The sequence below is a fragment of the Phycodurus eques genome, chromosome 22, assembly GCF_024500275.1.
Source record: "Phycodurus eques isolate BA_2022a chromosome 22, UOR_Pequ_1.1, whole genome shotgun sequence".
Classification (NCBI taxonomy): domain Eukaryota; kingdom Metazoa; phylum Chordata; class Actinopteri; order Syngnathiformes; family Syngnathidae; genus Phycodurus; species Phycodurus eques.
In genome coordinates, this window is record NC_084546.1 from 2988837 (window position 1) to 3005032 (window position 16196).

A 16196-nucleotide genomic window follows, 5' to 3' on the forward strand; every position below is an offset into this window, starting at 1 on the left:
TATATCATGTAGCTGTGTGAAATGTACATATAAACGTGAATTTTGGTTGCAATTTGTGTTCATTAGGGGCAACATAATCAAAGCGAACAGAAATGGTACTTTGGTGGGACCCCCCCCCTTTTAGTCAATCGTTCTGTAAGTGCTCTCTTCTACACCAACCAATCATGTTCCTTTGCTGCCGCCAACCGACAACCTCTAGCTATTACATGGCAATTTTCATTTGTCATATGTTAAAATAGAAACACAGTGATAACAAATGTTAATAAACCCATGTGAAAGCTTTAATTCCCACATAAAAAAGGCATGTCATTTATGCTCTGGGAGCAACATTATAACAGAGGCTGTGATAAATGCTTTCTTCTGCAGCTTTTTTAACGCTTTCTGACATGGAGGTGATTACTTAAGAGTACATGTCATTTACAAATACATTAACATCTAATTGCGTGTGTATGTGGAACAAGATAGTACCAAGAGTGCTGTATTAATCATTAACTGGTGGAGAAGAATTCCAGCAATAACAAAGCAGACATGTTAAGATTGTTCATTAAATCAATCTGAATCCTCCTTGTCAAAATATATTTACATAGTTCACAGTAGAGTTGGTTCACGGTGAAGGCGGGTTAGCAGGCATAGCAGACAGTGCAATAATAATAATGTCAATAATACAACTGGATTAAGGTTGGACGGTATTCCAGTCCCTTCTTGGTGAGCTTCACCTGTGTGTTTCCAGCACGAGCCCTTTGGAAGATTGTCGGCGGTAAACAGTCTTGACAGGACGGAAAAAGGCGGCGACTCAGATGAGGAACATGCAACGGGGGTCAGTCTTCCCTCTTAGGCACGCAGCCTTCCATCTCAAGGACCTCCGGCCAGCCCTCGAACTTGTTGGTGTCTGCGCTGCTCTTGATGTGCTGCCATAAACAACAATATACAAATCATGGTAAATATCATAATAGTTTGGAAGTAGGCTTCCCAAACTCCTACTTTGACATATCTGTTTATTAATTTTATATTTTCCTGGATTGCTGGTATTGTCCCTTTTCCCAGAAATGGCTTCTGATTGGCTAAAGACGCCTCATAGTAAGGAGTTACAGCGCCACCTGTTGCTATTGTATTATTATTATTAAGCATTTGTTTAAATTATAGATTGTATTGCAAATGCAGATAATTTAGTCTCCTGAGGCTTGAGTTTCCTTTTTCTCGAGTAGAGTCTAAATAAACTTCCTGTCCTTGGAGTTTGAAGGTCATCTTCCCAACATTAAAGACAAGCTTTGGATGGAAAGGCTGCCAGCACACACTACCTACCTGCTCAAATGGACTCTTGGTCTTGATCCCTTTCCCTCCGACAAAGATCCAGTTATCCCGGAAGCCCAAGTTGTTAATGGCCGAGCTTCCCAGGTCGGCAATCATCTTCCGGGCTTCGTCATTGAGCCTAGAAAAAAAGAACAAAATTCCATTGGTTAAAGGGAGGGGTTAATGCGTGTGACAACAAACAGAGTGCCTACTTGGTGGAAGGATCGTCGAAGGACGCCATCATGACCACCGTCCCGTCCTCTATTCCCTTCAGGAACTGAATGAGGGGGGCCACATCTAAGAATGGAACGGAGTGACATTTGACACACTTGTACTGTATGCTGACTTTTTCTTTATTAAGTAATGTGGCGCTCACTTCCTGCCCACATGTCGAAGAAGTCCGTTTTGTTCAGCTCTCCTGTTCTTCCTGTGTAATGACAAAGAATTAGGAGTTAAACCAAATTGTTCTATCGAGACCCACGAAAAGTCTCCAGATGCCATACCCAAAACGACAAAGGAAGTCTACGATTTTGGTTCGAAGCCAACATTTCCATATGTGCTTCAGAAGCTAACTCAGCCAAGAGATTGAAGTTTGGAGTTCATGTACTGGACATCGGGATGGATTGTCATTGTGTGTGGGTGGAGCATGGCGGCAAAGTTGGAGAACTTGCCATAAAACAGGAAACTCGTGAATCAACTCCACAGGGCCAGAGCTTGAGCAAACATAACATTTGGTAGTCATGTCGATCACAAGCAAGCACACAAAAATGTGTAAAGAAACCATGGCTGAAAACTCACAGTCTACCATTTTAGAAAGAAGCAGCCCTTTCAGGGTAATTTGGCAAAGACTCCACATTAAACAGGATACTCTTAATAAGTCAATTCCACAATGTATAAGCTTGGTCAAACATCAGGAAATTTGACAGCCTTGTCTGTTATGAGTAGACTCACAAAACGTCTCAAGAAACCGTGCCCAAAAATCCACAGGAAGTCTTCCTTTTTGGCAGCAAAGATGAGATGAGTCACCATAAAACAGTAAATTATTCAATGAAGTGCACTCCACAAGGTCAGATCTGACCCAAACGTCCCATGTGTGATGAAGGAAGGCCATGTGCTGAAGAGATTCATAGGCGCCCCCTACTGATTGAAATATATAAATCCAATAACGCGATTCATCACTGTGAGTTGCTTTATTATTTTGGATTTAACCATGATGGTGCGGCACGGTGGATGACTGCCTCACAGTTCTGAGGACTCGGGTTCAAATCCGGCCTCACTTGTGTGGAGTTTGCATGTTCTCCCCCATCCCAAAATCATGCATGGTAGGTTAATTAAAGACTAAGAGGTTCAAATCCGGCCTCGCCTGTGTGGAGTTTGCATGTTCTCCCCCATCCCAAAAACATGCAATGTAGGTTAATTAAAGACTCTAAATTGCCCGTAGATGTAAATGGTTGTTTGTTTATATGTTCCCTGCGATAGGCTGGCGACCAGTTCAGCGTGTACCCCACCTCTCGCCGAGAGTCAGCTGGGATAGGCTCCAAGCACGCCCATGACCCTAGTGACGATAAGCGGTACGGAAAATGGATGGATGGTGCGGCGTTACCATTGACAAGGGCGATGTTGATTCCTCGTCCCACGTTGTTCTTAACAGCACTCATGAGCCTTAAAAAAAAACCAGAGGAGATGAGTTAACAATAAGATGTTATGTGGAACAGGACACAACCCCACTCTCCAGGGCACTGTTTGACTTGACAACACTTCCCGCACCTTCATCAAACACAAAGATAGGTGCTGTATTGCGGTAAAGCAAAGTCATAACATTGCTTACATTTTGTCCTCCAGGCACATTTTGGGCCCCACTACGCTAGCTGCGCCGCTCGCCATTTTGAAGGCGAAATGGCCCACAGGACACGCCTTGGAGAGCCCGCACTTGTGTCGAACTGGTTTATCTGCTGAGTGAGCAAAGATTTTCCCCACTCATTGGTCCAAGAACAGGTGTTCTAACCACACAAAATATACTTACAACCTTCGTTCGTGAGAACCGATTTGTCTAAAAGACAAAAAACAAGACACGGTTGCAGTGATTTTGGAATTTTCCGTGCCCAACCTTCCTGGTTCCTCATCGCTCACCCATCACGCCTCCGAGCCGGAAGTCCATCCTGATCTCCAGCAGCTGGAATGCCAGATAGATGGCGAGGATGAATGCGGAGACAAGCGCTGCCAACTTGAAAATACCTGAGGAAGAAATACCCACATTTGCGGGTTGCTTCATAATCAGTGTCCCATTCAGGAACATAAAAAAAAAAATCCCTTTTTTGTGTGCGGTTGTAATACAGTTAGGGTTTTACCTCCAGTCCGCACCATATTCAGTAAACTTCAGCCAACCTGAAACGTCCATCAAAGCACACAAATATTTTTTTCAACAATCAATATAGAAATCTTTATACTTACCAGCCACTATTTGCTAACATTTTTCCAAGCACTACCTGTTGGCTACCTGCCACCTAAAGTTTGGTCCACTAGCACCATCTTTCAGAGTGTCGCTTGAACGCCACTGCTTTCATTTAGAACACATAAACCGTATGACTTAACAAACTTTAAACTAACTTTACGACTAAAATACATGACTTTAAAATGTGTTTTTATATGACTATGCTAAGTGTATGTCCAAAGACATAAAGACGCTACATCGTTACGTTCTTTGCGTGGACTCTCACCGACGTTCATAAACAGTGCCATCAAAAGTGATATTTGTATTTTTTTTAAATGAAAATTATAATAATTTGATTTATGGTCTTTTGACTTACCCGTTAAAGAAACAACCGCTGTGACAAGCAGACGTTCACAGTGTCGAATCCAGAAGTGACACCTGAGTTGCAGTAGTACAACAGAGCGCTCACTTCGACATAAAAAGGAAGGCTGTGGCAGCAGGGACATCGTGATACCAGTAGTGTAGTGTGTTTATTAATTTACAAACCAACAACACAAACAATTCTACAGGTTACTATTGTATATGTGGTAAAATGATAGTTGGATTACTTGAAATCTTATTTATTTTCTTTTAGGGTAGTCATAGCGACACGTCGTTTCAAAGAGATGATCCTTTCATACTTCCGTAATTTTTCCTCTTCGCGGAATTCAATAGGGGTACAGGACACCATAGCGCCCCCACAAGGTTCTCTACGGAATAAAATGAATACAGCTTTATTTGCAGTTGACATTTCCACAAATAGAACAATCACGAAATAATTGCCTGTTATTCTTTGTATTACTTACATTGTGCATAATTTAATAATTTATCAGTCATTTATTTAAAAAGCAGTACAAAACAGGAGTAGCCTCAACTTGTATGTATTTTAATATTCAAATAAAAATATATAGAAATCAAGGCCGGAGCAAAGCAATTCAAAGAAATGAACGTCAATAAATAAATGTAATTTTGTCATGGCTCTTCTGATCCACTTTAGTGTCAGTTCAAAAGGGGTTTCACTGCAGAAGATTTTGCTGAAAAAAAGAGACATCGTAATTATGAATTATTTTAAAAGTAAAACAAAAAATACTGATTAGTTGGTATGACTCAGTAGTGATTACATTATCTGAGTCCTGCGGACAGGACGTTCCGTTGCTGCTGTTGGCACTTTCAAAATCCCCTATGGCTCCATTGTGATCATCTTGAATCTGGAGATTGGAGAAGCGATAATTTGGTGCCCTGCAGGCGGATGGCGTGAAACAACAGTCAGCCAAAATGCTCCTAATAGCCTCCGAAGTGGTCCCGATGTGCACCTGCTTAGCTCACCTGTACTGATAAACCCCTCTCTTGACAGCGACCAGCGCAGAGACAACGGCGGCGAGGACGATGATGCCTGCACCGGCGCACACCAGTATCAGCACCAGCCTCTCTCGCTGGTTACACAAAATGAGCTCTAAAAGCGTTTGAGAGAGAGTTTTTGGACGTCAAAGCTACTCACCGGTGTGTCAAAGTGTGTCACCGGCACGGTGGAGTGGGCGGAGGGTGAATCGGCGCTGGGTTTGACACCGCAAGGTCTGATGACCGTCTGGACTGCCAGCTGAGGAGAAAATCCCCCCTCGCAGCGATTACTAGGGACCTTGCGATAGCCTGCTGTCAGGAGCTCGTCCTCCTCGCCATTCAGGCACATCTCCAATGTTTTGTTGTGCGTGTCGTGCTGTCGCACACACACTGATGTGTTCATGTGGCGCCGATAGCCATAATCACTGTTCGAAAGGGTAGCTTGTTTAGAATCACTGCTGAACAGTTCCTTAAATTCTGATCTGCTGTTCTTACCACAAAAAGTCTTCCATGGTGCACAGGCAGGGACTTTCCTTCTTTACCATGACGTAGCTGCGACCATTCCGACACACAGCTTGTTTCTTCCTCCTCCGGTATGTCTCCTTGACACCCAGAACGCAGCCATCCCTCTCCGAAGTCCCTCCCTCTGTTGAGTGCGCCAACCACTCCCCATAATCCAGGTCATTACCTAAAGGAATTACATTAAATGTAGTCTTAAAACAGGGAGGATTCTGGTTATGGTTAATTTTGTATTTCCAACAACGACCCACATGCCCTGGTGATGAGGCTCTGAAAGTCGATGGTGACCGCCACCCACATGGGCTGATTGTCGTCTTCAGGACGGAAGCCCCATACGCTGACGCTCATGGCCTTGGTGCCCGGCTCGGAAGCCAGGCCGGCGAAGAAGAAAGGCTGCTCGGTGAAGTTGTACGACTTCCAGCACTGGCCCTCATCTGTCGAGAACCTGAGACACAAAAGAAAAAGGTTATCGCAGGAGATGTCAACAAAACACAAGAGCAACACCTGTTGGAACCTGGTTTGGGAATCTGGAGATAAACAAAAAGCAACAACAGCAATTGTTGGAACATGGTTTGGGAACATGGGGACAAAAAAAAGAAAGCAAAGGCAACAACAAAAACACCAGTGTGAACTTGGTTGAGGAATCTGGGGATTAATATGAAGATAAGAGAAAAAAAAAAACAAATAACAATAACACCTGTTGGAACCTCAGTCGGGAAACCCGCCGAGAAATATCAACGAAACGAGAGAGCCAAAAGCAAGAACAAAAACATCTGGTGGAACCTGGTTTGAAAGCCTGTCACCGATCAACAATAGAGATCAAAAGACAACCACAAGACCTGTTGTGTGTTCCCGTACTTGATCGTCTTGACTTGTCCTTTGCGCCGCGCCTCCACAGCCACAACAAGCCCGCCAGAGTCCAGTATGCTGTAATGGTGGGGACCCCTCAGCGTGCACCTCCAGTTGTAACCCCCGTCAGACGAGACAAACACATCTGGATACTGCCACGACGACAGGCAATCACCCACCGTGCCTAAAGCAGAGGAGCTTTATAAAGCATATAAAACTGTGTGTAACAAGATAAAGCAGTGATTGTTACCATGTGCGAGGACCAGACCAACCGCAGTGGCCTCAGACATTAGGAGCATGGGGACGATGTGATTGATACGACTGTGTTCTCCATGAATATGAAGGTTGCACTGCTAAAACAGTGATGGGTTGGACAAATGTATGAACAAATAATACATCTTTGAATTGCATGGAACACACATTCTTTACTTCCTCTCCACATTCCACATTCTGAGGTTTGGAAAGCCGATGCCACGTTCCTCCCCGATTGAATGAAATGACTGATCTGATTCGTCCATCTGAAACAACAAATGAAAACAAATCTTCATGGGTGCATTTTAACACGACACGGATACAGACTAGCCTACCTTTGTCCAGTTTGTTGGTGAGATACACGCCGCGGAGCGACGTGATGTTCCGGAAATCGCTCTTGCGCTGCCCATCGAACAAGTGGCGCTCCAAGGACTTGGAAAACAGGATGCCGCGGTCATCTGACGTGTACATTGTCCCGAAGTAGGTGTCTATGGGAATTTACACTGATGATGTCAGACGTTTGTCGTCGTCCTCGACAACCGTCCCCTTGCAGCCCAAAAATAAACCACATGCTCTCTTCAACGTTCTGTCAGTGCAGGTTAGGGGTAGTATAGGTCTAAAGCTTTGCTAATAACTATGGTGCAAAGCATAAATTTAACCCCTAAGCGGTTCCCCACTTCGACAGTTTATGAATTCCTGCAATATTGTACCTTGACATTTGAAAAAGGGGCCATACTGCAGAAGTATTTGGAGTTTCTGATTGACCACTTTCTTCCATGGTACCAAAACAATTGTGCTTTCATGAACAAAATCGTCTTCAAGCATGACAAGTTGCACCATCTCAGAAGAAATTCAAGCAGAAACTCTCCAAAAAGTCACAAGTTTAATGGATGTAAAATTGTGAAGCTGCTATAAAATAATAAATAATAATAATATGTCAAAATGTAACTTGTTTTTGTATTGAAATACCATTCGACTTCAGTAAATATAACCTCCTAATGCTGCAAATTCAATAAATGACTATTTTCATGTCTTGAAACTATGTTGTGCATAATAATTTGAAACAGTACAATTTAAGTTTTTTTCTTTTTAAAAAAATATTATTGAGAGGTCTGTTAAAAAACTGAATTATATGTATTCTGATGCTTAATGACTTTAAATTTATGCCGACTGTCACATGTATCAACTATTTAGGAAAATCTGAGAAAAATATAATTTGCATATTAATTTGGAACGCAGTGTAGTTCCGTTCATCCATTTTCCGAACCGCTTATCCTCACCGGGGTCGTGGCCGCAGCGTAAATGTCAAGTCATAAATTTGTCATGTGCCGCCAATGAAGGACAATGTCAGCTGAAATAAGTGATGCTCACATTAGTAGTGTGTTTGTGTGTGTTCTTGTGATACACCCTGATCTCAAGATACGCTTGTCAGCCTTTTGTGGCGTAACCTAAATCTCCTGCCTTCCGCAGGCGACGAAAGATAAAGCCCCCTATTTATCTCAAGTCTTGTCAACTTAACATCAGGCTTTAAAAAAAAGGAGGAAATTGCGACCATTTAGTGACATGGGTGTTAAAAAGGGTAAAGAGGCTTGGTGGGAATGTTAAAAAAAAGGTGAAGGGAAAGAAAAAAAAATCCAGCTGCCATGGTGTGCGCAAACACAGCGAGTATGACGGAATGATTTGTCAGCAGCAGCCAGAACTCGTGAAACCAGTTCAGTCTATGCAGTTGAGTTTTTCCATGACAAAAACAACGTGCCAAGTTTTGAGCTATTTTCTTCTTTGTTTTTACCTCCAGGGTTGTCCACATGCATAAAGAGCATGTCGTCGTCGCCGTCCAAGATGGAGTAAAACTGCAAACACACACAAAAGAAGATGGAGGCATGAGAACGTGTGTGATTATGATGACTAATTTCATTTTTGGCCCATCTAATTGAGAGAAAGTGCTTTTGCGGGTGTTTATTTATTTTTGTTATAAATCCATCGTTGGTCGATACTTTTTAACGACTAATAATCCTATGCTAACTTTGGATATGAGCTTTCCATTAGCGTCTACATTCTAAGGAATGCCCCTCAATCAAGTTGCCTTAAGACATTCCTGTTATTAAGTAGCGATCATTTTTGTCTAAAGTAAGTTATGTTAAGATGTTGCCAAAATTGTACCTGCAGCACTTACGTATTTCACTCCAAAAGCTTGCATAAAACCTTTTTTTTTTTTTTTTTTTAATGCTAACAACAACAACAAAAAACATTCATCTTGATTTGGATTGCACAAAATGTGTATATTTTCATTGGATGGCAATGTAACACTACTCTCGGCTAGTGCAAGTTAGTGACTACTAGCATTCCATTAGTTTCTGTCTAACAATTCATTGTTAGCCTCTGTCGTATTCAATGAGTATTACCCATCTATTAGCCGCGACCTTCGAGGTTTATTCCTAAAAACATTGGCTGGATGTTGGCTTCTGTTCGTTGTTAATGGAGCGCCTCTGTTAGCCTTTCACGTTGAAACAAAACTTTTGTTTCTCAATTGGTTCCATTGTCTTTGATGAACTGAAACATGCTTGTAAATAATATTTTAGTTGGAAACATTACAAACGCATCACCTGTTCGGTGGAGGCTGACGGAAGTAAGGCTCGACTGAAGGTGTCTCCTTGGTCGGATGAAAAATACATGACCCTTGGTGATCGCTGGGAGGAAAATAACACATAATGTGAAAGTATATTCTATAGCGGCGTGTTCTTGAAAGTTGTTTTACCGTATCTTCCATGACTGAGAAGAAGAGAAAGGCTCCGATGTAGCCAAAACTGTAGACATCTTCGTGGATGACGGCGAAGGTCTTGCCAAGGTCTTTGGTCCTCTTCAGCTGCAGATCGCCCCTCTCTTCTGCATCCACTACAACGACAGGAGGTAAAAGTCTGTATTAATTTGATATGTATTAAGAAAAACAATTGTAAAAATCAGGGGAGATGAGAGAAATGATTTACAGTGGCCATTTTTTTGCTCTTACTTGTATCTGCTTTGCTGCAACTGAAGAACAAATTAACGCCAGCCCCCCTAAAGAAAGAAAAAGACGTACTTCCAAAACTTAGATTTGAATAGAATTCAACGTGAGTCCAGTCTAAAAATGGCGTCTCGTGTTTTTACAAGGTGTCTTTGAAGTTGTTGTTTCTGTGTGCCTGACTTCCTGTTGATTCTCACCATGAGAAAGAATGCACTCCATCATGCACTTTTGTCCACGTGGCGCCAAAGTCCAGCGAGAGCCACAGCGCGCCCTGCAAGTCAGGAACAGAAACACATTGGCCGTGTTTACCTTCTTCTCCCAAAGGCGTGACCTGCGCATGCTTGCGTTAGTGTTGTCTGCTTCTTAAAAAGTAGAGCAAACAACGCCGTTTGTGACTCACGTCGATGCTAAGCGCCACCAGCAAGTCGGGGTTGAGGAAGTGGTAGGTGATGGGCTGAGCCAGGTGGAAGGGGAGCTGGACGAAGCGAAAGGTGGCACCGGCGTCCGTGGAAGTGAAAATGATGCCGCCCGGATGGTCCACCACGGGTGTGTCGGCGGTCAATATCACCTGTTCAAAACATTCGTACAGTAGATGGGAGGGAACCATTTTTGGTTGCTTAAGTGGGGCTCCAGGCCAAAGAACCATGTGACCTATCCCAGCCAAACTGTGATGACGACCAACAAAAGTGTGAGGTACTTGATAACAATATCACTAAAATATAAAGACAGTGGGCTAGGAATATTTTTGGGGGATGTCTGCAGTGGGGGGCTCCGGTTAAAGAAGTAGGGGTTCATGCCAAAGAACCATGTGACTTCTCTTCGCCAATTAGCAAAGATGAAGTGTGAGGTACTCTTTCTAATGTATGGTAGGCAGGGTGAGAACCATTTTCTGGTGTCTGAAGTGGGGCTCTAGCCCAAAGACCCATTTAACTTCTCCCAGCCAATCAAGCCAAGATGACCATGGAATTGTTCTTGTAGCTCCACTTTTGTGACTTTTATACATTTTAATTCCAAAACAAAAAAATAAAATTTTCTTTGGAGCTATACGGTTTTAATCGGATGGCAATGCTAAAATAACATGCTAGCAACTACTAGCATTGTGTTAGCTCCTGGCTTCCAACTCACAGAACTTCCTGGTCCCACGCTGACGCCAAACTCCTCTTTGATAAAAGTGCGGTTGATGCTCTTCGAGATGTCGTGAAAGGACTTGCCGTAATCGGTACTGGAAAGGAAAAACGTGATTGGTTGACAACGTGACTATTTAGCATGGCATTTTGTTGTTCTTCACGACTCACCTTCTATAAAGGCGTGAGGAGCCTCCCTCAAGGAATGTGTCTATGGGAGCGCTGATTGTGGACAACACCAGGATGACCTAGAAGATGGATTTGTGCCGATTACTGTACAGTTGTTTTCGGGTAGTTGTATAGCGGTGATGTTTTATTGCCACACTTACCCCGGTACCATCGCCCACCCACGTGAGAATCACATAAGAGCCGTCGTCACCATTAAAGCCTGTCTGAAAGCAAAACCACACCACATGAAGTGTCAAATTGGAAAACTACTTATTAGTATTCTTTTGCTTGACATTTCCTAATGATTGTCAATGCATGTTGTTTTCGTCTTATTCAAAATACAAGAAAAGTCATTCTGTAGTTTTTGATTGAAGAGAACAACGACAAAAATCACGAAATCAAGAGTTCTGCACCCCAAAATGGACCACGGCCCTTAATTCGAGGACCCTGCATTTAAAATTGTACAACACCATGGATTTTGGCCTCATTCGCTGAGGACGAGCCATGTTAACGCCTCACCTCGTGTGTGTTGTCGTCTAGAAGCCGATGCTCGGCTGGTGTCAGGCTGACCTGGCACGACTCGAAAGCAGGACCGCCGGAAGCCTCGGAGGTGGCCGCGGAGGGAGTGCGAGTGCGCGTTTCGGCCCCGAATCGGAGCAGAAGGCAGAGCGCCACGACTCGCCACCAGATCATGACCGCTGCCGGACAAAACTCGGGAGCCCCACAGTCGGTGTCCTCGGGCGGGATGCGTGCGCGCAGAGTGGCGGGGGCAGAGGCAGAGGCAGAGGCAGGTATGTGGGAAGAGGGAAGGGACGGCTCATTAACATGGAAAGTGCTGCGTCCTCTCCGGCAGGTGCTGGAGCCCGCATCCCCCTCACAACACACTAACGCTGGGGGCCGGTGTCACCTAACGGGGCACACATGCGGGCTCCACGAGAGAGCTCATTTTACATTTCAATCTAGAAGTAATCGTGAACAATGTAGCGAAGGGGCAATTTGAAGCAAGTTTGAGCTTTTACACTCCACTTTACCACTCGAGTTGTGGGTGTAGTAGAAATGAGTGTCCACAAGAGGGTACTGTTTCGTGAATCACACAAAACGCATTGTACCCCTTAAAGCACGGGTGTGCAAACTTTGACCCAACGAGCATTTACATTATCAAGAGTCCTGTGATATTTCTTGCATTGCTGTAGACTCTTTCACCCTAAATTGGTTCATCAAAAATGTATTTATTGTAAATAATCTCATACACATATTGGTAGAATCAATTTATATACTGTATTTGACGTTTTATTATTATTTTTTTTATAAAATATCAGGTTAATTATTATTAAATGAAGTATAAATGGTCCACATATTTAATGTACAGTTAAAAATGTGTACTTTTTGTGACGATGTGATCCATTTGGACTCCGAAAAGAGACAAAGTAAATGTTATAGATTGAATACAGCTGCCATTGGCTGATGATCCAGCTGCTAAACCTCGTATTCAAACAGCACTTGTATACAATGTGAACTCAAGGTTTTATTCAAAGAATGTTTATTCTACACAGTAACAAGAAGTCAAACAACACAAGGTCGAGAATGAAATCGTCTGTTTTTTTTTTTTTTTTAGGCTTCACACATTTACCGTTCATTTTAATACGTGACAATGGAGATGCTCGCCGAGATTCGTCATCACAGGCACGCATTTGAAATACAAATACACAAACCGACAAACAATTGTCAGGGAGGCCAGCCTTTCCAGTTAGCATGATTTGTTTTTAATCATGCAACCATTATGCTAAAATATTGATTCTAAAGTCATTCCTCCATGCAGCTTGCATGACACATTCGTTGATATGCTGTGATGTATCAACCACTGCACAGTACAATTCTGTCTTTGGCTCAGCAATTTTCAGTAGTACTCTTCCGTTACATTTTTAAGATGACCCCCACGATGCCTCGGCGCGGGACCTCTTTCCATCTCCAGCATCCAGCGGTGGTCGTGGACGTACATAAGACCGCCGACCGAGTCGGCCAGGCTGAAGATGAAGGCGAAGATGGCCACGGCGCTTCCGAAGAAGTAAAGCTTCAGAACAGCTGGCACCATTTCTCCAGATGAGCAAAAACAACCCTGTGCAATCAAATATATATACTGTAATATCATGATATATATATAGTGTACTGTGTATATTTACATAGATAAAGTTGTGGACATTAGTTTACATACCATGGCAGAATTTGTAAGCTCTGTACCGGTTGTTTTATTTTTAAAGAAAATACCAGTGATCAGGAAAAACAATTATTTTATGCTACTTTTAGTTCAAATTATGTCATTTTAGAACACCACAATAATTAAACAACATACTGTAACTATAAAGAAAATAATGAGATGATCGGTCATCAGTCACTTTTCACCCCCAAAATGGCCCATATTTCACAAATTCTTCCGGGTATATAAACTAATCAGGACAACTTTATATAAATAAATACAGTAAAAAAAATAAGTCAGCTAGAAACAGTCAAGATTTGTAGAAGTAACTTGAGCAGGAAGAAGGGAATTATTAGTGCATTCATGAATACAGTAAATAGCAACACTAGCATGAGAAATACACGCAATTCACTTCCGGTAATTTCCAGTACAAATGTAACTATGTGTATCGATTTGATTCATATCCCGAAACTCGTTCAAGTTGTTGTCGTTTTGCATAAAACACACCTTTCGCCATCTAGCCAAGCAGATATCCCCGACTCATGTCTTACATGATGCTAAATTACATAGCGAATACGAAAACGAGTCGACTTAGGACAAAATTGCCATTCAACAGGGGTACCTGAAGGCACCAGCAGCAAGACTGCACAAATTCCGCACAACGTGGACGAAACTAGAAAAAGGACAAACGACGTTAATTCATGTGACATTTCGCCTCGTTTTTGTAACTTTTAAAAACACGACGGCGGTTTGATAACCTAGCAAGAACTCACTTTGTGACTTGTTTCTTGAAATGTGTGCCTCGAAGGTTTCCAAAACAAGCCGAAATCTCCCAAGGCGCTAGCAGGTATTAAGTTATTACGAAATTAAAGTAAGTATTAAATGAACGTTAAAAAAAAAAAAAAAAAAAAAAAGTGTTTATCGTTCAGAGCTGTGGTCGTCCTCCTGCCCGCATCTCGGTGCTCCGATAGGTAAGGGGGCGTGGTAGAGGGGGGGGGGGTGTCTTTCCGGTTAAGGGAAAATTACAATGAAAAAATAAAAATGTAAATAAATAATCAATGTTAGCGCTTTGGAACCCCTCTCTGACTTACAAGTAGTAATCATAAAAATAATCACAAACCACAATGTCCTCGCTCAGCCCTGCTTCCAGTGATGCAGAAATCCAGACTGCATGGAATTGTTGAAGAGGAGCGGTTCCTTATTCATTCCTACGGTAGTGCAGTCATGGACTTTCCCAAAAATGCCAAGTGTGAAAGTTCCTCACCACACAGTGGTCACGATTCCCCTCTGGGGTAGTCATGACATTAGGAAACACTAGGACTTTTATCTTAACATGACTCAGTCCTCTTTTATTTATTATTGTGATTCTCGTTTTATATATTCCCATTTTAACACATTCGGCGCCACTGACTGCTTTTGAAGTCAACTATCCATGTTAACTGGGAGGGCTGGCACTGAATGAGTTAAGATGATGTTCTTTCATGCAATTCACATACTGGACCAGGTAGTATCGAGGACAGGCAGGCTCGCATCTTAAATGAGCGTTCTAACAATGTATGCTGAAATATTGTGCCATATTAGTTGGAGGAGCCATTGAAAAATTAAACTACTTACTCGGCTCAATGGTATTATTTGCCTCGCGAATAACAACTCGGGAATGTTTCTTTCCGCTTCCTGTCATACACTTTCATAATAACGTCCAAAAACAAAGGGGGCAGAGAGAGAAGTTGCGCAAGCAGGCTTTGTGAAACTTTTTTCATGATGTGCCAGAAGTTTCTCCGCAGCAGCTGGAGGACAGCCAAGCATTCAGACTGAAAATCGAAACGAGCACAAATGAAAACCTCGTGTTCTTCACTTCATGCGAAATCCCACAGACGGGCTAACACAAATTAGCATAGATGTTACAGTCATTATAAATCTTTGAACAACACAAATGAAGCAGTATAGTTATAGTTATTTATTTTATAACTATAGTTATATAGTTATTTAGATCACTATTAATGACTGGCTGCATGATAACAATTAATGGGGACACGGGAAACAATTGCATGTATTGCCCGTCAACATACAACAAATGTACGTCAAAACACATTAAATAACAGAGATCGAGCTAATTAAAAAAAACAAAAAAACTAATTACTAATGTTAGACGTGCTAATTCAGTGTCTCAATATAATACAAAAATAATGTTAAGTGCAATAAATATTTTGTAAAAAAAAAAAACAGTTCTCTAAACCTTTTTTATCTAAGTATTCATTAACAGTCTGTTATGTTTTAGCGATTGCATAGGTGGACCTAATCATGTGAACCGCAGCGATGCAATTTAATCTGCTGAAAAAGCACCCTTAAAATGGTTAGGGCACCACAATTTTTTATCTTTTGTGATTGACTTTACCACTACAAACACACTGATAATGACTTACACACACAAAAAAATTAGAAGTTATTTAAAGTCCCCCAAAATAGTCCAAAACAGTGAAAGACAGAGGTTCAGTCATTGTGAATGATTATAATGCAGTTGATAACTTTTAATCTTTATTCAGTTTCGAATAAAACCAGTGCGCGTGTGCGACTGTACTTAATTAGTTTTAAGACGGTTTGTTGGCTCCTCGTGACCGCGCGCATGACGGCCATTACAGCAAATACAAATTCAAAGCGTCTGTGCGCTTTCATTGAAGCCGGCTCGTCCCCAATTTGGTCTGCGAGTGACGGCCTGCCTTTCATGTCACACGACCGGGCAGATCCGATCCGTTAGCATGTGGTGAAGGAGATTAAGAGGATTTTCCATCTTAACTGCCACGGTCACCTGCAGGTGGTCGTAGTAAAGTGTGTAGTACACGTCTGCTGTTTGGAGGTGAACAGTGAAGTCCACTGGGTGGGGGGGGGGGTCATGTGACTTCATATAGGCATCACTGTATAAAAAAATGCTCATCTTCACAGTGAAATCCTCTGTGTCTGGAATAGATGGTTTCACACGCACCCGTCCCGCTC

At 42.4% G+C, this 16196-nt stretch overlaps 2 protein-coding genes and 2 long non-coding RNA genes across 9 annotated transcripts; 1 reads left to right on the forward strand and 3 right to left on the reverse strand.

The window, feature by feature from the left end:
• Window positions 1–259: 259 nt before the first annotated feature.
• On the reverse strand, window positions 260–4184 carry fam3c (FAM3 metabolism regulating signaling molecule C). 6 transcript variants are annotated; one of them, XM_061667929.1, is made up of 10 exons: window positions 4098–4184; window positions 3639–3675; window positions 3421–3525; window positions 3317–3340; window positions 3119–3230; window positions 2894–2952; window positions 1667–1717; window positions 1503–1587; window positions 1303–1429; window positions 260–908 (listed from the first exon to the last, which is right to left on the reverse strand). In XM_061667929.1, exons 2-10 carry the CDS (start codon window positions 3652–3654, stop codon window positions 819–821), a joined length of 669 nt encoding a protein of 222 aa, XP_061523913.1. In that variant the 5' UTR covers window positions 3655–3675; window positions 4098–4184; the 3' UTR covers window positions 260–818. The 6 variants fall into 6 exon arrangements, with proteins under 6 accessions (XP_061523913.1, XP_061523911.1, XP_061523910.1 ...); XM_061667927.1 differs by having other exon boundaries at window positions 3119–3239; XM_061667926.1 differs by having other exon boundaries at window positions 3119–3242.
• Window positions 738–11792, forward strand: LOC133397263 (uncharacterized). Its single transcript, XR_009767583.1, has 4 exons — window positions 738–937; window positions 8514–8606; window positions 9496–9625; window positions 11552–11792. It is a non-coding gene; the product is annotated as an uncharacterized LOC133397263 (long non-coding RNA).
• Window positions 4707–11832, reverse strand: si:dkey-159a18.1 (sortilin). The gene is given in 22 exon segments (XM_061667922.1): window positions 4707–4794; window positions 4882–4999; window positions 5087–5193; window positions 5259–5523; window positions 5594–5786; window positions 5869–6062; window positions 6476–6650; window positions 6717–6816; window positions 6887–6984; window positions 7054–7206; window positions 8508–8568; window positions 9322–9405; window positions 9474–9610; window positions 9726–9772; window positions 9917–9990; window positions 10120–10287; window positions 10845–10941; window positions 11015–11091; window positions 11173–11235; window positions 11531–11713; window positions 11715–11780; window positions 11782–11832. Coding segments are annotated over 22 exon segments (2529 nt in total). The 3' UTR covers window positions 4707–4776.
• Window positions 11833–12534: 702 nt separating this feature from the next.
• Window positions 12535–14319, reverse strand: LOC133397236 (uncharacterized). The gene is made up of 2 exons (XR_009767582.1): window positions 13979–14319; window positions 12535–13127 (listed from the first exon to the last, which is right to left on the reverse strand). It is a non-coding gene; the product is annotated as an uncharacterized LOC133397236 (long non-coding RNA).
• Window positions 14320–16196: the final 1877 nt, after the last annotated feature.